At 54.8% G+C, this 24,382-nt stretch overlaps 1 protein-coding gene across 4 annotated transcripts in view; it reads right to left on the bottom strand.

Moving 5' to 3' along the window:
* ABR (ABR activator of RhoGEF and GTPase) overlaps nt 1-24,382 on the bottom strand; it is a 178,512-nt gene that overhangs the window by 70,353 nt on the left and 83,777 nt on the right. For 3 of the 4 annotated variants that reach the window (XM_059997397.1, XM_059997400.1, XM_059997398.1), the window contains exons 2-3: nt 22,098-22,282; nt 1,511-1,609 (exon numbers count right to left, since the gene is read on the bottom strand). In XM_059997397.1, the coding sequence (XP_059853380.1) occupies nt 1,511-1,609; nt 22,098-22,282 (284 nt within the window). Of the gene's footprint in view, nt 1-1,510; nt 1,610-9,753; nt 10,235-22,097; nt 22,283-24,382 lie in introns of those variants that run through there. The other variant, XM_059997399.1, reaches the window with a different exon arrangement.

The following is a 24,382-nucleotide window of genomic DNA, read 5'->3' as shown; positions in this document are numbered from 1 at the left end:
CAGATGAGGAAACTGAGGCTCAAGAAGGTTACCCATGGCTTGCCCAAAGCCGGTTTTTTTTTTTTTTAAATTACTTACTTACGTATTTATTTATTTACTTATTTATTTATTTATTGGCTGCGCCGCGCAGCATGTGGGATCATAGTTTCCCAACCAGGGATTGAACCCTTGTTCCTTGCATTGGAAGTGCGAAGTCTTGGCCGCTGGACCGCCTGGAAAGTCCCACCAGTGGTTTTTAAAACCGACAACGCACGTAAGAAAGCATGTGGCCCAGTACGTACATACACATATCCACACAAGCCGAAAGTTGCATGAAATAGTACTTATTCTTACTGCATGGGATGCAGGCCAACATTTTCTTTCTCGTTTGTTTTAAAATGCTGGTTCACCCCACTACACTGATTACATTACCCACTAATGGTTAAGATGCACAGTTTGAAAGACGGGGGCAATAAGTCTACGATTAATGGCAGCGTCAAGTCTTGCCCTAGCTCTGGCCCCAGACCCGAGTCCTTATGGACCTGCCAAACTGTTCCTCCCTTGAAAGAATGACTGTGCAGACCAACAAACTCCCAGTGAGATCGACCACCGACTCATCCCAGCATGTTACAAAGCAGCTACTCATCTCAATAGTTACTCCTGGGGTAATAAATGCCAAGTCCCCTGGGACACCGGGTGACAGTACTTCACATCGCAGCAAGTACATAAACGCGTATCTTACAATTCTTGTAAGAATGACTACCTACTGATTTACATCTACCTTTCTGATCCCTCCTTTTTCTGATACCAGCTGATGTCTCAGACTGCGCAACACCCAAGGAAGAGGACTTCACATGCCACAATCACTCTGCACAGTAAGTATCCAGACGCATCTAATATGCACTTTCTTCAGAGGCAAAAACATCTTCTATCTGTGTGGTTACTTTTACCTTTTGAAAACATTGTATTATTCCCCTCTCAGTCCGATTCTCACAACAACACCTCCGTCTTGGAGACGAAACTAAGGCACATTCACAGAGGGCGGCAGCCTGTCTAATGCCTCAGAGCTTCTCAGAACCACACAGACAGCCCTTCAACACATTTCCGGCCAGAGGGCCTCAGGATGGGGCGAACGGTTAACTACTCCAGGGAGAAGGAAGGAACGGGACTAGGGATGACAAAGAGGTCTCCACGTGACTGACTTGTTGAGATTTGCCCAGAGTACCAGCCGGAGTCGGAGGCTAAGACCCCACCTGGACAGAGAACTGTGATCCATTAGTAATGCCTGCACTGTAGTCAGGGATGATGGAGTGTCTGCCACCCCCAACCAGGTGGTGCTTCTTCTTCTACCTTTCCCAGGGCAGGTAATGGAGAACCGGGGCTGAGAGGCCTTTTCAGTGACCTTGGCTGCCAAGCCATAGGCAGAGTAGTACCACAGACCCCGCCCCTGGGAAGGACTGGTCCAGGTCCCCCTCCCTCTCCAACTCCAAAAGCAGTTTTAGAGCACAAAGGCCCCAGAGTATATACTCACCAGCAACAGAGCTTCCAGCTGGTTAATATAGATCTCCTCGCTGGCCAGGAACCCTGAGAGAACCAGCTTCCTCATCTCCAGGCCTTTCCCTGCTTCCACCTGTAAAAGCAGGTCAAAAGCCAACAGCTCATGAGCAAGGAGACCAAAACCCTGAGCTGCCTGTTTTCTTGCCTGTTTTCTCTTCTTTCACACTTTTGCAGGGGATAAAAGCCAAATACTTATTATAGAAAATTTGTAAAATACAGAGATATAAAAGGAAAAACAATCACCCTTACTCCTACTGCTAATGTCTTGCTTTAATTCTCTCCCATCCTTTTTTTCCCCCACATTTCCTTATTTGTATCCATCCACCTATTCAACCTTATAATAGTGAGCAAGATAAAAAAGAACCTGACCCCATGTGTGGGAGCAGTTTAATGGGGGTGGGGGTGGTGGGATACAGACAGTTAAGAAGGGAAATCAGAGTCATGACTGAGGCAGGGCATGGTCACGTGGAGGGCACAGCAGGGGCCAGAGGAGGTGCTCCGGGGAAGTGATGTGTAAACAGAGAGGAGTAGGGATAGAGAGGATGGGATGGAAGCGGGCATGGGAACCCCGGCCGAGCGGCCTTCCAGCTACACCTCTGACTATATCTTCCTGTCCCTGGGGGTTCAATCCCACAATGGAAGGTGCTGGCTGTGGGCCATCAACTTTACCCCTTGTACCCCCCGAGCCCCGCCAGCATTTCCTGACTGTGTAAGGCACAGACGCCAACAGGCCTCCTCCTTCCTCCAGAATTCCTTCTCCTCTACGGTGGAGATCATACCCCATTTAGCCTTGAGTGGCCACCAACTAGCACAGTGCCCCGCACCCAGAAAGTGCTTGAAAACTTTCCCTGAGTGAAAAGACGTAAAATTCTTCTTGTCACCTAAGATCCCCAAGTCATTCCTGGCCCCCTCTTCCTCCTCTCTCCCCCTCCTCTGCCACACTGAGTCCCCAAGCTCTTCAAAGTGTCCTTGCTCATCTCTTGCAAGGATTCTTCCCTCTGCGCCACCCTTTCCTCTGCTGTGGTAGAGACCCACAGCATCCCACTCCCCACTGGATTCCAAGTGCCGCTCTCTCCTGCCTCCGCTCCACTCACCAGAGCCAGATGAACCTTCCCAGAACGCCACCCTACACCTGAGGCTTGTCAAAGACTCAATGCTGCAAAATGTGATTACTGGGGGACTCAAGTAGGTTCTTCACTCATTTATTTATTCATTCAACAAATGCCCACCAGACCCTGTAGATACAACGGGAAACAAGCATTCAATAGCCCCTGTGCTCATGTGGCTTATAATCTAGTGGGAAAGAAAGACGTTAAAAAACAAAAGCGGAAGCCACATAGCACAGGGAGATCAGCTTGGTGCTTTGTGACCACCTAGAGGGGTGGGATAGGGAGGGTGGGAGGGAGACGTGAGAGGGAGGAGATATGGGGATTTACGTATATGTATAGCTGATTCACTTTGTTATACAGCAGAAACTGACACACCATTGTAAAGCAATTATACTCCAATAAAGATGTTGAAAAACAAACAAAAAAACACAAAAGCCGAGTGAATATAAATATATGACTACAAAGTGTGATGCGGGTTCAGCATATCCTCTCCTTAAACACCTGCAATGGCTCCTAGTGCCTCCCCCTACTTGTCCAATCTCCCCAACAGCCATCAGATCTCTGCCTTTCCAACATGCCAGGAATGTTCCAGCCTCTGAACTCTGGTTCTCGCCATCCCTGCTGCCTAAAATGCCTTCTCCCACATGGGGTCTTCTCTCCTGAAGACACAGCTGAAGCCTCTGGCCTGCAGGGTCAGCCCTCGTGTCAGAATCTGTGGCACCGCCGCAGCACCTGACGCGCGCCCTGTCTTGTTACCTGCCCGGTGATTCTGTAGGGTCTTTGAAGCACTTGCGTCACACTCCTCTGGACACCCCTAAAGCCCAGCACCACGTGATGCCCCGAACATGTGGGCACCTGCGCCTTGTAAGTCCTTTCCACTCTCTCATTTAGCTTCATTCCTCTCTCAAATACCTCCCTGAGGGAGGTACTATATTTTTCCATTATAAGAATGGAAACAAGCAAATAAGATTTCAAAGAGGGAGGAGACTAGCCCAGAACCACACAGCCAGAAAGTGGCAGAGCTGGGATTCCCCTGAAGGTCTTCGAACACCAAATTCTCGTCTCATCCACTGCTCTGATGATTTCCTCACTCTCCTGTTCCTTTCTCAAGCTTTGGATGCTTAACTGGAATCTCAAACAGATCCCTCTCTGGGCATCAAATGCACACCCTTAGCATAAGCTGGGAGAGTGTCTGAAGCTACCAGAAATCTCCTACGTCCGAAGGAGAGCTGCTTTCCCCCTGCTGCATGGCCACCCCAGCATGTTCTCACAGGCTTTCCTGCCCTTTCCCCAGGTGAAGGACTTAACCCTTGACCTTCCATCAGCAAACTAGTTAGCAATTTGTGCTGGAGGCTGCCTCTCCCAGTCTCTGAAATGTAATCTGATCCTGTGATAGAAGAACAAGGTCCTGCCAAAGATGTCCACCTCCTAATCCACAAAACCTGTGACTATGTCACCTTATGCGGCAAAAGGGACTTTGCAAATTGATTAAGTTAAGGATTTTTAGGTGGGGAGATTATCCTGGGAATGAATGATCAGGTGGACCCTATGTAATCACAAAGGTCCTGTGAGAGGCAGGCAAGAGAAAAGGCTATGAGCCCGCAGAAGGAGAGGGAGAGGCGGAAGGGGACGGGGAGAGATTGAGTGCAAGACTGAAAGATGCTACACTGCTGGCTTTGAAGACAAAGGATGCGGCCAGGAGCCAAGGAATGCAGGGGGCCTCTAGAAGCTGGAAAAGGCAAGGAAACAGGGTCTCTCCCCTAGAGCTTCCAGAAGGAATGCAGCCCTGTTGACCCTTGAGACTTGTAAGAGAATAAATCTGTGTTGTTTTAAGCCACTAAATGTGTGGTAATTTGTTTCCGGCAGCATTAGGAGACCAGTGTGGATGCCAAGCTTTAGGGAGAGACAATGGTTATTTATTGATGGTTTCACAAGTACCAGGCACTGTTCTAAGCACTTTCCGTGGATTAACTCACTGGAATCCCACAGTCTAGAAGGTGTTATCATTATCCCTCTGAGGCACAGAGAGTGGAAAATGCCAGCTGCCCAGAGCTGTGGGCATCGCAAGCAGGCAGCACCCCCTCCAAGGAACGAGACCGGAGCTTGGAGCAGGGCTCGCAGCCCTGGAGGTGGGAGTGGAGGTCGAGGTCAGACCTGCTGCTTCCCCAGCCTGACAAATGGGAACTCGCCCTCCACGTTGGGGGCCCGCGCTCCCCTCCTGTGCCCCATTCCCTTCCCGTTCCCTGCCAGCTGGGGATTTGCCTGAGGGCCTGGCAAACACCCTCTCAAGGAAGTCACTTAAGCACAACGTGAGCTTAAATGTAGAGCTGGCTGGACCAGGACCAGGGTGAAGACGCGGTGACTCACAGCCCCACCAAGCCTTCACCCGCCCTGGCATGAGCACAGACCCTTGTGTCAGGCCCCGTGACGGTCCACTGCAGCAGGACCCGCTCCTCGTGAGACTCCAACCTCAGAGTCCAATCTTGAAAGAACCCCCCAGAAGGCAGTAAGTAGTCACCCCCAAGAGTCCCCACTCCGGGCCACATTCGCCCTGACATTTTGGCTGGCGTGGGGGTGGAGGTGATGGGAAAGGATGTGAAATTAAATTCTGTGCATTTTACCAACAGGTGGCCTGCTGTCAGTCACCACCCAAAACCTCGTCCATCTTCACTTTCCTCAGACCCCACCTGTCCCTGGCTTGGAATATCTGGAAATTCACAATTGTTTCTTCAATCCTCCTGGAGCTATTATCATCCCATAAAACACCAGGGCTCGACATCCATTCACTCATTCCCCACCACATGCCCGGCACTGGGAAGACAAGTGAAGGAGACAGTCTCTGCCCCCAAAGAGCCCTGCAGAGGTGCCCACACACCCAGAATCTCCAGGGAGGGGTTTTCTGGAGTTCAGGGCCCCCAGAGCCCGTGCCACGCTGCTTGCCAGTCCCGCAGCACAAGGAAGCTGCCATCTGAGTGACACTGTCCCCACTTCCTCCCCAAGTGGAGCTTACGAAATGCAGCAGCCACGGGGGGCTCGTTCATGCCCAGTATTTTACATAATCTGCTGGGCTGAAAGTGTCAGCCTGAGGCCCCAAATCCAAGAGGTCAAGTCACTCTGGTAGGGACAGTATCTGCAAGTAAGGCTTAGCTGGCTCTGGCCCGGCCTGGTCTTCTACAGTCGGGGCTAAATAAAGTCTCCAAAGGTTTGGTTCCAGGCCAAGTCAAGACTCTCTCCAGGAGCCTTGACCTCCTCCAGGACAACAACGTGGGCTGAACAAGCAGGGCCACTTGCAATTCAGAGCCTTAGGCCAAGCAGCTCCACAGACAGTAGAATTCAGTCCATGGGCCACACCAGTTTGCGAGGAACACCCCGTGGATGGGGGGGTCTGGTCAGAGCAGATGCCACTGGGTCTAGGCGCTACGTCCATGCCAAGTATCAGCCTCAGCTTCAGGACAGCTGGCCCCTCCCTGAGTTGAGTCGATGCAGGGACTCAACTCCAGCCATTCTCTCCTCTCCCCAGCCCTAGGCACCAGGGAGGTCTCTTTCAGCTAATTCCTCAGCAGAATAGAGAGTGGGGGGGGGGGGGTAGTGGGGTGGGCACTGCTGGGGGACCCTCCTAAAGGGCAGATCTCCATATTCTGGGCTCCCTGCTGTCTGAAGCTGCAGGCAGGTCCCATGGGGTCCAGCAGTGTTTTCAGAGTTCAGCTATTCACATCCCACACCTTTGCAGTTCTGTCATACGTACCACCGGCACTATTATTTACTTAATACTGTTCTTCACAACAACTGGCTTCTTAAAAGCACAGCTTTATCCCAAGCATTATATTTGAAATCACAGGAAAGACGTGCAAGTCACTTTTCTATTTTTATTTTTGGTTGCATCACGCGGCATGTGGGATCTTAGCTCCCTGACCAGGGATGGAACCCGTGCCCCCTGCAGCGGAAGCGCGGAGTCTTAACCACTGGACCACCAGTGACGTCCCTATTTTTTTCTAAGATACATTAAAATTTACGCCTAACTATTAAAGGGCAAAATATATATCCAGGTGCCACCTAAAATCATCCCTCAAATCATCTCATATGTGGCCCACACTTCGGGAAAAAAACCTAAGTGGGGGACACAGGCATGGCCATCACTGCACATGGAGGGAGCGGAGACCTGGCCAAGTGAAAAAGAAACACAGGTTGTTCAGATAATCCATTAAAAATCGGCACAGAATTAACCTGAAGGGTTAATCTGCATTACAAAAGGATTTCAAAATTCCTGACAAATGAGTTCTTTATATAGCAAGGCCCCTATCAGCCCTAGGTACCTTTAAATAGAATCCTATGAAAGATGTGGGGGACGTACACAACGTTTTACAGAGGGGAGGTGATGCTGCTATCAGTATTCACGTTATTATCAGTTTATAGACCATTAACTCCTCAAAGGGGAGTGTGGGCTGAAACACACAGCAAGCTCCAGCTCCAGCTCTGGAGAAAAGCGCTGCCATCTTCGCATCTGTCCCCCAGGAAGACGAAGCATCTCGGAAATCACACTGAAAACAGGATTGATTTATAGGACTGGCCTTTGGACATGTGCTCAGGAACACGACTGCTGTGTAAGGTAAGTACTCCTGAAGTAATAGCAAAGAGAGAACTGCCTTGGATTTCTACCAGCCACCAAGAAGAGTCTACCATGCAGGAGTATGCCCAGTCCACAGCCCAGGACAGGAGCACACCCTCCAGAAATGAGCCCTGACCTCTCACATGTACATGTGCACATGCCCACGCACACGTGCACACACACGCGCCCAGTCCAGCCCTGACTCAACGAGAAGTGGTCCCTCCTCCTCTGAATTTAGTACCCTTTTATCAGAACCCTTCTCATGGCCCTGCCCACTTTCTCATTATGTTCCTATTATCTGGGAACTTGCCCCCTTACCCTGAACTGTGAACTCTCTGAGAAAGGACCAAGCCTTGTTCACCTGTCTCCTCCCCCAGGCAGCCTGCTTTGAATAGAACACAACCTGACAGTGTTTGTTGAATGAATCAATGAGCTTTCTGTTCGTCTTCTCCCTCTATAGATGGCCAAGCCTGGTAGAGGAGAAGGGCATCCTAGACGTGTTCAGGCTGGGACAGGGGGCTTGGAATCCCCCAACACTCAGGAAAGGGGCCCTCCCCCCAGTGCTGGAGACAGGTCCGGGAACACTGAGGCGGCGAGGCAGAGAGGAAGACTCCATCTTGGCGCTCACAGGGCTCTGGGAGGAACAGCATTTTTAGGTGTGATGTACACCCAAGCCCCTTTGGTATCCGTGTGCTTCCTCCTTAGAAAACCTCTGAGATGGAATAAGGCCAGGGACATGGTACGCCCTGTGTGGGCCCCATGGAGCCTCACTCATTCCACCAATCCACTGGACACCAGCCACACACCAAGCACCGCGCAGCGTTCACAATGAAAACAAGAGGGCCCTGCCCTGGAGGAGAGAGGCACACGTCTAGAGTTCCAAACAGAATGAAACAGGGGCTAGCCCGGTATAAGCCAGACTAGAGGTCCAGAGTAAGGGAGGACCCATAAGGCAGCATATGAGTGGAACCCCATCTGTGCTGGGGAGGGTGTCTCGGAGAAGGGCCGTGAGGAACCCACAGAGATCCCACCCCACACACTACTACTACTAAGCTCCCAGCAGGTGCTCTTGCCTCATAAACAGACTTTTCCCCATCCTGTTCCTGGGATGGCTGGGCAGACCCTAAGGGCAAGGCCCTGGGGGCCCAGTGAGAGGTGTGACTTACCCCAGTGTGCAGAGCTAGCACCAGATGAGAAAACCAGGGCTGGGGCGCCAGCCACTGCCAGCCTCCCGTTACGGCTCCTCTCTGCCCCACACCCAGGCCTACAGCGACTGCTCCGCCCCTTCCACACATCAGCCATCTACCCGTGGGTCTGCAGTCTATTTTTACCTCCATTAGCTCCTCCTCTGATCCACACTGTAGCACGGGTGGAGCAGGGCAGTGATCCCCATCTTACAGGAGGGACAAAGAGGCCCAGAGAGGCTCAGCGACAGCCTCCTGCCCAGAGCAATGCTCCGTGCACCATGCCCTCTGGGGTGCAGTGCTGCCAGGGCAGACAGGCTCGGGCCCCACAAGATGGGCGCTCTCTGTTAGGCAGCCTGGCTTGCAGTCTGTGAACTCCCTGCCATACGTTCTCACTGGCCCTCCCTTCAAGCCACAGAACAGAGAGGAGGTGAGCAAAACACTGAGGTTAGAGGTGAAAGAAAGGAAGGACGGTGTGGTGCGCATGCCTTAGGCAGCACTGGTGCACTTTCAAGTGGAATCCCGGCCCCTGGGGCGGGGTGGGGGGGCGTGAAGAGAAGGGGATTGAGGCAACCACTCCCCTCCTGCTCTACCTTTGAGGCAACTTCTCTGATTAAACAGAGGCATTGCTGCCGAGACAGCCCCAGAGTCGGTGGGCTGGGGTCCAGCAGATGCTTCCTGCCTATGCCCACCTTGGGTAAAGTGCCTAGCCACCTGGCTCCTGCCTCCAAGCCAGCTGTTACCGCCCCTCTTCGGCTGATCCAATTCTTTCCCTTCAAGGAAGTTCAGGGACCTCTGGCTCTCGATCTCTCCAAATGCTCTCATGCCCTAGCCCAGATTCACCAGATTCCACTTGCTTGGAAGAGAGTGGCTCCCTTGGCCTGAACTTCACAAGTGCACTTATCCCACTGCTGCCATGGAAACAAGGAATTACGGCCTCCTAGTTTCACGTCGACCAGCTCCTCTGGGGCAGCAGGCTGACACCACTGGCGTGCCCACCAGGGGACTCACGTCACTGCCAGAGAAAGCCCTCTGCACAACTGGCCTGGGGAAAGCCAGCAGCCACTCCCCCTGAGGACAACTGGTCCAGGGGGAGGCGGCGGGCACTGCGCCTCTCCCCCAGGAACAGCTGTGCCCAGAGCACAGCCCCTTGCATCCCTTGGCAGGCAGGCGCCAGCCCCTCTCAGGCTGAGGTGCTTCCACTCGGCCACAAGGTTTGTGCACAAATCAGCCATTTCTGCCGCACAGACTTCGGCAGTCAGAGCTGCGAGCCCTGCCCCCTCCCCCGACAAGCATCCAGGGCGTGTCACATTCCCACCTTCACAGCCACCAAGAATGGGGACCCTGAGCCGGGGCTGGTCGGGGTTCCCAGCTCGCACTCCTCCAGGAGAAACACATCTTCATCCTCCAGGACCTTGTCCAAAAAGCCTATCGCCTCCTCTTCCTCTTCCATGGCAGCGGGAGCCGCGGAGGGCAAACAGGAAGCAGGGTCCCAGCAGCAGCGGCAGCGGCAGCCGTGGCCGCCGGCGCCCAGGAGCGAGGCCGGCAGGCGGGGACGGGAAGAGCGTGCAGGGCAGGCCTAAACCAGCACGCGGGCCTCCCCGGAGTCCGTCCTGGCGCCCGGCCACCGGCTGCCGATGAAAGGCTCCATTATGAGCCTTCTCCCGCCCGCCGGCTCCAGGTCCTCCCGGAGAAAGGGGAAGCGGGGCGTCCGTGCGGCCCCGGCCGCCTCTCGCGGGGAGCTCCGCCGCCGCTGCCGCCGCCGCGATTCCAGGGCTGTCACCGGAGCCCGCGCGCCCCTGCCGGCCGCCGCGGCCCTTCCTGCCGTGCGCGCCGGCTCTCCAGGCAGGCGGGGCCCCGCTCCCTGCCGCCGCTCCCAGCCCGGCCGGGCGCCCCGCCGCCGCCGCCGCCGGCCCCACAGATCCCGCCCTCCTGGACGCGGAGGTTCGCGTTCGCTCTCAAGACACAGGAAATGCACGACTCGACGGGTGAGGTGGAGCCGTTCCCTCTCTGCGGTCGCCGGGCCAGCCGGCTGGCGGAGGCTTCGGGAGCGCGGAGGAGGGGCGACGAGGCCGCAGCCGGGCCGGGCGCAGGGGGAGGTCCGCTTCCCAGAGACAGGCTTTATTTACAGCCCCTCACCGGCCCCGCGGGCAGGCGGGGGCGGAGCGGACGAGCAGCTGCCCGCACAGCCTCGCGGGCCCCCGGGCCAATCTCGGTGTCACCTTGGGATGCCTACGAGCCCCTTCTCATTTCCGCCTCAGGCTCTGACACCTTTGAGGAAGGGAGGCCAAGCCCTGGTGAGAAACCATAGTTTCTTTCCATCGCCACCGTGGCTGAGGGAACAAGGCTTTGTGCAAAGGAGGCCTGACCTGCCTCGCCACGAAAGCACAAGTGCCAGCCAGGGGCTGCAGCTGGGCCGCCTTGGGCAGCCGGAGGTGCCACACCTCCTACTCACAGATGCTGCCGATTAGCAACACCACACCTCCTCAGAGCTCTTTTCCCTCAAGAGGGGCCTGGGCCCAGTAGAACCAGCCCCACAGGGGAGGGTACACTTAACCCAGGACCAGGAGCACGCCAGCCCTGCCCACCCCCAGCCTGCTTCCCCTGGCTTCTTCCATGGTTACAGAAGCTAAACTCTGGTCCCCTAGCCCCATCCAGAGATGTAATCCATCTACTCTCATGGGGGTGGAGTTTAAGGGCAGCAGCTGGAAAAAGCTCTTTCGCAACACCTAGGGCAAAGGTTGCCAACTCCAGCACCCAAGAGGGTGCAGGTAAGATTAGTTAGTGAAATGAGCCAGGTAGGGACCAGGTGAACTGAAGAAACTGTCACTCAGCTCCAGCTGCTGGCTGCCAGGAGCAGTGCAGGCTCAAGGTTGCCCCATCTTGGATTGTTCAAGAGAAGCTGGAATCCGGATGTTAGGTGATAGCTCTCAACTTAAAAATGATGGCAGATAAATTATATTTAAAAAACAAAACATGATGCAGCCTCAATGAAACACATCCGTGCACTGAATCAGGCCCACAGACAAGGTTGCTGCCTTCTTGCAGTTGGTTGTGTTTCTTTGAGGGAAGGTTGGGAGGTGTGTGTGTGTGGGGGGGGGTTGTTCCTTGAATATCACCTCTGTCCCATTTTATCACTGGACCTGGCATCTTGGAATCAAATTCAGCTTCACACACGACCAGCCCACTACTTATCTTTATAAACCTGTATAATACGTGCCACCAGCCGGACAGGTCAAGTGAAAACTCCGGATTCTGAGTAATGAGCCCTGAAGCTCCAGCCCCACTCACGCCAATCCTCTCAATCTCCCACCAGCCCCCAAACCATGTCTCTAGTCAGGGATTTCCTCAAAATCTTCCTGATGCTTCTAGCTCACAAGTGTCTCTCCCAGTACACAGTTGCCAGACCAGCCAGTGTGGTTCTTAATGATACAGTGTCTGAGTTGTCCATTAATGCCTCGTGTGTCTACCACCGGCCTCCTTATGCACACGCCACATCCCCTGTCAGGTGGCAACTGTATGGCCACAGGGGGAAGAGCCCAACTCTTTGGAGCTCGTTTGGAAATGCATTCCAAAGGGGGGGTTAATGGCGCGCCATCCTAGGCCCACCTGGGGTCATCACCTCTCCTTCCCACTGGGCACCTCAGCTGAGAACAGGGCCGTTGGCTGAGCCTCCAAGCTGGGTGGAGGGTTGAGGAAGAGCGAGGAGGGAAAAAGGAGAGGAATGGACGTGGTTCCTTATCCCAACTCCCCAGAAAAGTCTGTGGAGGTTCTGAGCTCTAGGTGGGGCTCCTGCCATTCTATTAGAGCTGTCCTCACCAGTAAAAGGTTTCTCCCTGTCACCATAGCTGAAACGCAGACCGAGGGATTTGGGGTAGGTTCTCTGGGGCCTCAGGGCTGATGGGGCTCCCCAGAGGCACAGCCCACCCCACACCCGCCCTCTCCCTCATCCCTGGCTCTTCCCTGTCCCCGCCTGGGCTGGGTTATAAATAGCTGGCGTAGATCTGAAGGGCCCTCTCAGCCACAATTCCTCATTTGGTTTGGGCGGGTGAGGCTGTTCCCAGCGCTTGGGAAAAACCAGGCCTGGCATTCCCCAGGGCACAAGCGTGCCAGCCCGGGGCTCTGTGCCAGTCTGTCTCCCATCCTGCAGGCTCCGAGTGCACGGCATGGGCTGCCCGCTCCGGTCGGACAAGCAGGTGTAATGGGAGAAGGGCCTGACAGCCCAAGGGACCCCCCCCCCGGCACAGTGTCCCTTCCCCCACCCAAAGGAACATGAGGGGCCCTCAGGAGTCTCCGAGAGTACCCCTGTCTTCACTCCCCATGCCCCTACCTAGCACAGCAGTGTCGACACCCACTTCTTCCAAACTCTGAAAGCTCTCATAAGCTGCTCCCTGAACATCCAAGGCATCTCCACTCCACCCCACCCGGGTTGGCTGGAAATTCCAGTGAGTAATTTGAATGCCCTTCCATCTCCACTGGGCACACAGACTCCACTCAGTTCTGCTCCTGGAGGGAAGTGACTCACGAGTCCCAATGGTGCTTCCTCCCTTTCCCCTACCAATGCCCTGGACACGAGCTTCCTCCCTGCGTCCTCTACAACTCTGCCTGCTTTGGCCTGGCTCCGGACCCTCCTCTCCAGAGAAGCAGCTGCTCCAAAGGCCTCTAAACTGCCTTATTCCAAAGTCAGAGGCCGCCTTCTCTGCTCCTCAGCCTCTGCAGTCTGGCTGCTCTTAAATCCCTCAGCTTCTGTGTCCGTGCTGATGCTGCCTCTGATCGCTCTGGTTCCGGCTGGCCCTTCTTCTTCCTGCCTCCTGTAAGTGTGGAATCACCCCTTCGGACCAGGCCGCAGCCCTCTGCTGTCTATCCTTGGAGAACTCATCCCTTCTCACTGCTAGGCCAACGGCAGCCCGTCACCATCTGCAGCTCCAACATCTTGCTCTGCTGCAGTGTGACATCTGTGCTGTCAGCTGGTTCTCCTCACTTGGAAGTCCCATGAGCAGCCCCTCAGCTCCACATCTCCAGACCAAACGACCCTTCCCCCTCCCTAAACCGGCCTCCCCTTCTGGCTTCTCCACTTCTGTTGGCGGGGCCGCCATCTTGTGACTCTTCCTTCCCTCGGGCCCCACATCCCTTTCACCAAGTCCCCTTGGTTCTTCCTTCTCTTCCTTTTCCAAAGCCGCCACCCCAACCAAGGTTTGTAGAATCTCACACCTACATAACCGCAATAATATTCCACTTTGACTCCTGATCTTGCCTGTCCATCTATCTGTTCATTCAACCCAGAGAAGGCCTGGCATTACAAATACACAGACCTGGGAGACACAGGCCTTGCCATTAGAATGCTCTCAACCCACAGGGGGTGAAGGACATATAAACAAATGAGGCAGTGTTCTCACTGGTCAACACAGTGGGGACACAGGACAAAGGCACTAACCCTGCCTGCGAGGTAAAGCTCCACAGAGGCGTGGCTTCTGAGCAGCATCTTAAAAAGGGGAAGCATTTCCAGGCAAAGGGAGGAAAATGTTTTGTAAGGAACCCCAGGAAGCACAGCTGGAGGACAGAAAAGGGGCAGGTGGTGAACCTGGAGAAGTGGGCGGGAACCACTCCCCCACGAACAAGGGGCACGGACTGAGATTTCAGACACCCACCAAATCCAAGCTTTCGAAGCCACCAACAGTTTACTCTCCCCAAACCCAACAGCCTTCTCTCACACTCATTCTCCAACCCCTCATTCCCTTACCCACTCAATCAACAAGCATCTATTCATTGCCCACCATGCACCAGGTGCTGTGCTAGCATCCAGGACACAGCCACAAGTGGGACGCTTTGTCTCTACCTCCGTGGGGGCTGATGGTCTCGGGGACAGACTGACCACCGTGAGCCAAGGCAGGGCCAGGGGAAGGGCACGATCTCAGAACTCTGGGGCTAAGGTACAACTCTTCCAGAAAGAATAACGTGGAAAAAGCTATTGTGATTTCATATGTTCTCACCCTCTGACTCAGCACCTCCACGTTAAGGAACTTTTCTGCAAAAACATTTCTACAAGGACTCAAAGATCTTTGTACAAAGATGTTCACTGCAATGATGGTTACGCCAGTGAAAGACTGGAAACAGCCCAAATGTCTAACAGAAGAGGACTGGCTAAGTGAATTATGGTACAACCATTAAAAGAAACACTGCATACAGTCATGAAGGAGAATGAGTTGGTCTTTAATTACTGATATGCAAGATGTCCAAGACTTATTAAATAACCAGAGAAAATTGCATAACAGTATTAATAGTATGATCCCACTTTTTAAAAAAGTGTATATATATAATATATACACAGAGAAAAATGTACTTTTTACATATATGTGTATATATATATATATGTACTATCTCACATGGAAAAAGAAGATGTCTCTTAACAGACATTCTCTCTGTAGGATGAGACTTAAGGAGACTTTCACTTTCCATATTATATGTTTCTGTAAAGTTAGAATTTTCAGTGATGTAATCAGGAAAAATAAAGAAATTAAAAAAAGAAGTGTGGTAAGTGCTATAATTGGGCAAGTAGAGAGTCACAGAAGGTTCTCCAGAGGAGGTGACATTAAAACTCCTACCTGGGGCTTCCCTGGTGGCGCAGTGGTTGAGAGTCCGCCTGCCGATGCAGGGGACACGGGTTCGTGCCCCGGTCCGGGAAGATCCCACATGCTGCAGAGCGGCTAGGCCCGTGAGCCATGGCCGCTGAGCCTGCGCGTCTGGAGCCTGTGCTCCGCAACGGGAGAGGCCACAACAGTGAGAGGCCCGCGTACCGCAAAAAACAAAACAAAACAAAAAAAACTTCTACCTGAAAATGAACAGGGATTAGCCATGCCAGGGGGACTCAGGGGCAGACAGGATAGCGTGAGGCATAATGAAATGAGTTCAGTCTGGGTGGCAAGTCTTCATCCATTCAACCAATACTTACTAGGCATCTCTTATGTGCCAGGCACAGTTTTGGCACTACAGTTTGCAGTGAGCAAACATTTTGGTACAAAAGTGACAAAGCTCCGTGGCAGAGCTCACAGTCTAGCTGGGGAGTTGTAATGAGCCTGCAGAGGTAGGCAGAGGTCGAGTGGTCAGGTCAGGCACGGCCTTGACAGCATCGCTACAGGCAGGCATTGAAGAATTTTACAGGGAGTGACCAGACAGTGTTTCAGTGCATCCCTCCTGCTGACATCAGATTACTGTTTCTAAAACACTGCTCACTCTGTACCCAGCAGGAAGCCACCAAGTCAGCCCTAACAAGGGCAGTGGGGCCCTTGCTGATGACTCAACTGATCAAACCGTTGACAACAACTTCTGCTGTTTGCTGTCCCATGAAAGGGCCAGGTGCGTTCTCACCTCCAGGCCTTGACCTGGCTTGGAGCCCCCTCTCCCTCCTCTCTGCCTATCCCTGGCCCTTCCAACTTCCTTGGTAGGAGCTCAAGTCCCACCTTTCTGGAGCTCAGCAGACCCTGGGCCAATGAGAACTGACCCCAGGGGCCAGTGCCAGGGGCACTGTGTCACTCGGTCCTCCCAGCAGCCCTTCCAGATAGGAGGTATTTATCCTTATTTACAGCTGAGGGGACCAAGACTCTACAGGTTATCCAAAATCACAGAACCAGAAAGACATAAGGCAAGGGCACTGAGGTCCCTGTTTTGGAGAGGTGGCAGAGAACAGCGGTGGTGAGCACCCACCACTGACCAGCTGTGGGACCTCAGGTGGGTTATGTCACCTCTTTGCACCTTAGTTTTCACATCTGTAAAATGGGGCAGTAACGGTGCCTACTTCCCAAGGTGTGGCGAGGACTAAATGAGTTAGTATTTATAAAGTGCTACAACAGTGCCTGGCATTTAGTAAGTGCTATGGAAGCCTTTCTCTTCTTTCTCTTCTTTCTGCCACATAGGCAGGAGGGGGGCTGTGTGGCTTTTCAGACAGAAGCAACCAGCCCATAACCCTGTGGGAGGAAGGTCCACAAGGGCATCATCAGAGCATCATCGTGGGAAGAAAGTGCTAGCACCCACTAGCGGAGGAACTAGGTGAGGAGGATGGAAAAGAGAGTCTGTGGGTAAGAGCCAGCCTGCTGCTGGGATGCTCCCTGCCCTTCTGCACCCTGGCAGAACCCAGAGCCCAGGGGGACATCCAGCCTCTGCCCCCTGGTGGCTCACCTGTGTGGCCAAACATCTCAAACTGAAGGCGTTCTCAGGGGCAATTTCACACCTCTTGGTGCGATTAGGCGGGTCGGTTGGCCTCCCTGCCCCACCCCCAAAGACTCCCGAACCTCAAGGACAGAGAATGGGTCTGGCTCACTCTCCTATCCACTGTCCCTGGGACCTGCAGGAGATGAGCAAACCTTCACCGAATACATGTTGCTTTGGAAGTCGCCTTACTGGCTGATGGGAAACACACAGCACAGTAGCAGGGAGAGGGAGATCCCAGGCAGGCTGTGAGCACTACGGGATGCTCCAGGTCGGCTGCGTGTGGTCAGTCAGGGAAGCCCAGATCCCAGCCATGTGTGAAAGGGGGGGCGATGAGCCAGAAATGCCAGGGAGCACCAGCCATGGAGGGGCTGAGGACCACAACCAGGGCACTGTCTCCCTACTTCCTATTCACATCCCCCTCAACTCACACAAGCCAAGGAACCCCCTGAGCCATAGCTCCTTCATCTACAAAATGGGGGGCTCTCCCAGTGGTTGCAGGGATAGGTGGCGATGAAGCACCTGGCACGTAGTGGGAGCCAGGCAAGCTCCTCCTCTTTGGAGTGGGGACCAAGATCCAGAAAGGGGGCAATGGGGAGCAAGGCTGCTGAGGCAGGAGGTCGGCAACCTGAGGAGAGATGTCTCTGGTTTTACCTGCATCTGGAAACTCCTGGGAGGCGTAAAGATAAAGGGCAGCGGCCAACCCACCCAGCCCAGGCCTCGAACGCCGTCCAAAGAGAGCAGACCGGGACACCATCTCAGATGTTCCCGGCTTGCCACGTGGCTTTTCCTTTCACCTAGAAGCGACCTCCTTGTCCTGCAACCTCAGATCCCAAACCCCAAGGCTTCAGAAGGGACCAGGAAGGGAAGAGGGGGCAGCAGTTCGTCCTAGCTTCATCCCCTGAGACTGTATCTGCCCTGCCTCTCTGCTCCCTGGCCAACCCAGTGCTACTTGATTCAATTCCATAAACGCCGGGTGAATACTCCTAGGTGCCCGGGAGCTGCTGATGCGGGTCCCGGAGATGATCGGGGATCAGGGCTCCGGATCTCGCAGGGCAGACATGCCCCACAAGTAACTGTCCCCACGGTCCCCAGACAGTGGAGGGCTCAGCCATGGGCTGGAAAACCTTCACAAGGGAGGTGGTATCTGAGGGGACCTGGGAGCACCACACAGACTCCAGCGTCAGAAAGACCCAAGTTTAGGGATTTCCTGACAGTCCAGTGGTTAAGACTCTGCTCTTCCAATGCAACAGGCACGGGTTCGATCCCCGGTCAGGGAACTAAGATCCCACATGCAGGCACGGCCAAAAAAAAAGAATAAAAGAAAGACCAAGTTTAAGTACATCTCTGGCTCCCCATGTAAAAGGCTCAAGGTGAGTCTAAGTAGCTGTGAGGAAGGGGGGGTTGTGCGGGGGAGGGGGGAAGATGAGGATGACAGCGGTGATCATCTCAACTCTCCCCCACCTATCTTTAAATTATCCTGCCGTCTGGAGTCTAAACTCCTCAATTCAGCAGTTAGTGCAGTACTAACATGTGCAGACTTTACTGGCAGCATCTCACAGAAGCCTCCCGAGAGCTGTGTGAGGTCAGGAGGGAGGAAATTCTCAGTATCTTCACTTTACAGATGAGCGAACTGGAGCTCAGATGAGTGAAATCCCTCAGGTCACACAGCTAGGAAGTGGTGGCACTGAGACAACAACCAGATCTTCTCTCTGCCTTGTGGCCCCTTTTCACGGTGCCTCCCGAGAGGGGAGTCAGAGGAGTCCATGGCTTGTGGGGCACACGCTTTTCTGAATGACCACGGTCCTGGCAGGGGAACATGTGCCCCGCTTGTCAGTGAGATGGCGAGTCCCGCCCGTCCTTCCCAGGGTGAAAGCAGGCCCTCTCTGCTGAACTGAGCCACCGGAGGGAGCTGTACTCAGCCTGGGCTTGGGGAGAGTGAGGGTCTGCAGGGCGGGCCTTCAGATTTCACCCTGATACCTCGCTGGGCTGCACACTGGGGCACATCTAAGGTGAGGGCAGAGTGAGGCTGCAGGGCGTTCTGGGGAGTGAAGAGCATTTGTCCTGCAACACCGGAGACCCGGTTTCATCTGGGCTACCACACCTGGGAGGACAGATCTGACCCCAGAAAGGAGGTTGCAAAAGCAGATTCAGTTGCTGTCCAGCAAATATTTCATTAGACCAGGTCCTCGCAGTGCTCTGGGCTCCCCGCCCCTCTAATGGCTGGTGAGAAGAGTCTCGTGGGCCCTGGGTGCCAAGGACTGAGGACCCACAGTGAGCCAGGCCCAGCGCTGCAGGCCTCACCTGAGCTATCCCAGTCCGTCCTCTCAACAACCCTTCAGGTGATTAGTCCTGTTTAGAGATGAGGAAACTGAGGCTCAGAGGGGTTATGACACTGATCCAGAGTCCCACAGCTAGAGAGCAGAACATGTTCATCTATGCAAAGCTCACGTCCCTTCCATTCTCTGAGCTGCTGGGAGAGTAAGACCGTGAGGGCTAGTTTTAGGCATCAACCTGACGGGGCCACAGATACCTAGCCGTTCGGCCACACATTATTCTGGGTGTGTCTGTGAGGGTGTTTCTGGATGAGATTAACACTTGAATCAGTTGACTGAGTAAAGCAGGTTGCCTTCCCAATGTGGGTGGGCCTCTTCTAATCAGTTGAAGGTCTGGATAGAACAAAAAGGCTAAATAAGGGAGAATTCGCTCTCTCTGCCTGTCTTTGAGCTGGGACATAGGTCTTCTCCTGCCTTTGGACTCAATACGGACTAGAGCTTACACCATCAACTCTCCTGATTCTCCAGCCTTTGGACTCAGACTGGAACTAACTATACTGTCAGTTCTCCCGGGTCTCTAGCTTGCTGACTGCAGATCTTGGGACCTTTCAGCCTCCATAATCTAGTGAGACAATTCCTTATAATAAATCAATCCTTCTCTCGCTGTATCCTAATGGTTCTGTTTCTCTGGAGAACCCTAATATAAAGACCAAACCTTGGGCTTCCAGGAACAAGTTGGATGCACATTTGGGTGTGGAATATCCGGCTGCCAGAGGGTAGATATCTGAATATCTAGAACAATCATCTGATTTGGTCCAAAAGTCCCCTTGGTTCCCAACGCCCCAACAGGAAGCCTGGCAGGGAGGGGACCTGCCTGGTCAAATGAGCAGAGCCAAGTAGCAGAAACCTTGGCTTTCTTTTTCTTTCCTTTTTTTTTAAAAACTGAAACAGCCCTCAAGTACTCCGGAAGAGGTGTGTCAACTCTCTCCAGCACCCCAACGTACACAGCAATACTTGCTGAGTCCACTAGATGGGGCCAGTGACACAGCAGAGAGGGCAGAAATGCAACTCAGGAGGGAAGGTAGGCAGGCAGCGGGTACACTGGGCTGGAATCTTTGCTAGGATCCCCAAGTTGGATTAATGCTCTCCACCCCTACCTTGTATAATTTCTAGACAATGGTGCAAAAATTAATCATGGGCTTCGCAAGCACTTTGGCCAGTTGTCACTGTAGCATCTCTTGGATTTCAAAGTCCTCAAACCAAGCTCTTCCCTTGGGAGTCACCAAGCAAAATGGGCAGCATCGTAGTAAAGGAAGTCCCTGCCCCGAAGCCTCAGAGCTCCAGGTGGGGGCATCTCCCTGCTATGCCTGTGACCCGTTTCACTAGAGAAAGCACCTGAGTACCTTTCACCGGGGAACCTAAAAGTCGATGGACAAAAAGCACTCCAGCAAGGTGGTCATGTGATGAGGGAAGGAGACAGGACAGGAAGCAAGGAGGAAGGCAGAGGAGAAAGGGAAATAAATGGCTTTTCTCTTCAGCAAGTGGCTCTAATCTGGCCACACGTTCTCAACTCTCAGCCAGGATTCCTGGTGCTGTGTTGAGTCCTACAGTGACTCTTTCTGCACCAGCTCACAGGGGTAATAGCTGAGTCTCCGGGATGGGAGGGGGATGTCTCTAAGCCCTGTTGTGGTCAGAGACCTAAAGGCAGAGACGGGAAGCGAGAGCTGTCACTTTGCTTCCCCTGGTTAGAGTCAGTTCAGGTCCCAGAGCACCCTCTCCTCCATCAGTAGCAAGAATCCTGCCCCGCAGGTCCAAGATGGCTGTCTCTCACCTGCCACCCTTCCTTAGGACGACAGGACAATACCCCAGAACGTCAGCTGTGGGGGGCCTGAACCTGATCGATGCCCTTGCCCATCACTTCCACCTCCCACCTGCCCCCACCATCCCTTCCCAAACTTGCACTGCCTGGCAGCTGGTAAGCTCTGCCTAGGCTTCTGTTGCCATGGCAACAATGTGGCTTCCCCCAAGTGGGAAGCTGGTTGCCAAGGCCCTTGTTGCCAAAGGCTATAACAGCCACCCGGCTGTGTGAAGAGGGGGTGAGAGCTCTACGCAGGGGTGGAGGGTGGCCGAGGAGGCTGGGAGGGAAGGAAGCAGGGGGTTCGCAAGAAATGGTAGGGTCCAGGCAGTCCCCTGGCTGGAGTGGGTGTGTGCTGGGCCCTGCAGGAGAGAAACAAGTATCTCGCAGCAACTCAGTGACTGCTCCTCGAGGGTATTAGAGGGAAGAAAGGGGACTCCCCCCTACAAAACACACCTGGACAAGCCCCCTACCAAGCAGGACCAAGCAATCCAAGCCACCCCCCACCCCCCGCCCAAGAAGAAATTTGATTCTTCCCAATTTCTGAAAAATAGCCCCAGGAATCCCTCTGTCTCACTTGCTCTTGTGTCTCAGACACACTCGCACAAGCTGAGCACGGACAGAGCTGGTCTCTGGGCCCAGGAACAGCATTAATTACAAGGATTGCAAACCTCCTCGCATCTCTATCCCTCCGCCTGTCTCAGAGCACATCCTCAATATTGCTTGTAAAATGCTTCTCTTTGGAGCAGAGCTCTCATCGGTGGACAAGAGGAGAGGTGGACACCATTACGGCTCATTCCCTTCCAGAGTCAACAGAGGAGGGCTGGACGGGGCCCTGGGTCCTCAGGGAATGCTACAGGAGCTGCTCACTCCCCCCACTGCCGCGCCCAGGCCAGCCTTGGTTTGCTGAGCTGGGACCTGTGCGTTTATAGCCCACAACTCACATATGCAGCCACTGCCCAGCCCGGGCCCAGAGCGGAGAGCCTGTTCCCTCCCACAAGGTCCCATCCTGCTAGAGAAGAACTGAGAGAGAAAGCTGAAAGAGCAAGTGAGGTGTCCAGGAGGCAGGGGGAGCAGATGGCTGGTAGAAGAGGCAGGGGTAGGTGCAGCAGTGGCAGAGAGACCAGCAGGCGGGGGGCGGGGGCTAATCTGAGAGGCCCAGGACCGGAATGAGATGATGAGGGCACCAAGAGCAAGCCCAAATTTCCCGAGTCCTGCACCCCAGTAGCGCTCCAAGCAGAGCCTGGCCCACGACACCCATGCCTGCCTGCCCCCCCTCCCCCAAAGCCCCCTCTTCCCAAACCCAGAAGGAAAAGCAGGTGTACCTACCCCAGGTGCCAGCCCCTCAGGTGGGGTGGGGGAGATGCTGTCCCCGCCACCCTGGTTCCGGGCACTGAGCTGGGGCGACATGGTGGGCGACTCATCGATGTACGGCATGGTCTCCGAGCCCTCCGGGGGCCCCTTCTGCTCTTCATTCCCCTCTCCGTCGTAGTCGTCTGCCCCGTAGCTGAAGTCTGAGACAAGGAACAAGAAAGGCCACTGAGAGTCCTCCACGAGGGCTGCCAGGGACTGGTAGCGCAGTGGGCGCCGGCGGCGGTCCCCAGCTGCCATGCCCCGGGCCGCACCATCCACGCCCAGCCCGGGCAGGGCTGCGCGGCCCGGAGCGCCAGCAGGCACCAGGCGCTGCGGTTCGGGGGCCGCTGGGAGTCGACGGGGAGCGCCTCCGCTATTGCCACCGGCTTAATAGCATGTCAGTCGCGTATTTCGAGCTGCTGTTTCCTTTGCCTCCTGCCTAATTCCAAGTCTAAAAATTAACAGTGGTAGCAGGCAGCAGGACGCTTCCAACTCTCCTCTCTGAGTCACCATTTTGCTTTTTATAGGGAATAAGGAGGTGCGGGCGGGCCGAGCGATGTCACTTCCTGAGCCCCTCCTCTTTGGGTACCATTTGTACACTGAGCCCCATCCCTGGATCGGGGGGCAGAGCAGGGTTCGGGGTGGGGGCTGAGGAACGGCACCCGAGGGAGCCCTCACCCCTCGAACAAGGCTCCGCAAAGGTCAGAGCCCAAGGCTGGCAGAGCATGGGCGAGAAGGCGGCCGGGCCTGGCAGGCATGCGGTTGCACAGCAGACTTCTCGAAAGCCGGCACTTATTTCTGTAATTTCAATGTAGGATTCCTTGGGAAAAGGAGGGAAGAAACAGCCACAGGGAAGTCAAGCTGCCGTCAACCCCATCGGCTCTGCCAGCACCACTCAGGGGCCAGAGCCCCCACCCAGACACCCCCTTCCTGGACAGCAGGCCGGGTCCATGGGGGCGCAAGGCAGCATCTCAGAAAGGCCCTCATCACACCCCACCAGTGCGGGTCTCTCCTACAGCTGTGTGAGGGACCCTCCCCCACCTCCACCCCTGGCTGGGTCTGTCCCATCATCTGCTCAGATATCACCTCCTCCACAGTGTCCCCCCCCACCCCGCCCCCAGCGTCCCAGCTCAGAACTCCTACAGTGCATGGCCCTCTAGTGCCCCCAGTGATCCTGTCCATTCGTCCCTGAGCACCTGGCGCGGGAACTGGGTGACAGCCATCGCTGTGTGCCCAGCAGCCACGGCCCACGTGGGTCAGGTTCTTGGGAACGTGTGTGGAGTGAGTGAATGGGCAGAGGAATGCACCGTCCCTCTCAGGTCTGAGGCCTGAGCCAAGTTCTCAGCGGGGGCCCTGGCTCCTCCTCCTGTCACAACACACCAGCCCCCGGGGCCGCCGGCAGCCTGAGAATGGTGTCAACGGGTCACCAGGGCGCCCGGCCACGGCCACACTCAGTCCAATCTGCCCCTTTGGCAGCCGAGAGCGTCCCCCAGCCTCGCTGCACCTGTTCCTGCCGACTTCCTCTCCAGTCCTGTGCTGACGGCCCATTAAGCTGTCAGGGACGTGAGCTATTATTTTTTTCCCCAGGACAGGCGTGCACGTGAAGAACCACAGGACCTAGCCGTCCAGACACTGGGACGTGTGTGTGCCAGGCACCCGGGAAACAAGACCCACTGCCGGGAGGACACAGGGCTTCTGTCTCAGGAGCAGGTGGGGGTAAGCCGACTCTGCTATTTCCACCCCCCCAGTGGGGGTCTCTCCTACAGCTGTGTGAGGGACCCTCCCCCACCTCCACCCCTGGCTGGGTCTGTCCCATCATCTGCTCAGATATCACTTCCTCCACAGTGTCCCCCCTGGCGTCCCAGCTCAGAACTCCTACAGTGCGTGGCCCTCTAGTGCCCCCAGTGATCCTGGGAGGGAGGAAGAGGAACCACAGCATCCGGGCTGCCCGAGTCTGGCACTGCGAGGGAGCCCGGCTGTTCGGTGAGACCTACTCACTTTGGAGAAGCACGAGGAGGGAACGAAACACCACGTTAACCTGCGGTCTTTCCTCCAGGAGGCTCCAGGCTGCCCTGTTGGTGCCTAGAGTCAAGCGGGGGATGTGAACTCTGATGAATACTGGCCTGGCCATCCGTTCAGATTCCAGCAGGCCCCGCTGATTCTCCTGGACACTGACCAATTCCCAGGGGTCACAGGACCAGAGCCTTCACTCTCAGGATATTTCCCAAGGGCAAGGGGAGAAGGGACCACAGGGAAAGTGG

The sequence above is a fragment of the Delphinus delphis genome, chromosome 19, assembly GCF_949987515.2.
Source record: "Delphinus delphis chromosome 19, mDelDel1.2, whole genome shotgun sequence".
Lineage (NCBI taxonomy): Eukaryota > Metazoa > Chordata > Mammalia > Artiodactyla > Delphinidae > Delphinus > Delphinus delphis.
Note: the sequence above shows the minus strand (reverse complement) of the source record. Positions and strands in the feature narration are given on the sequence as shown.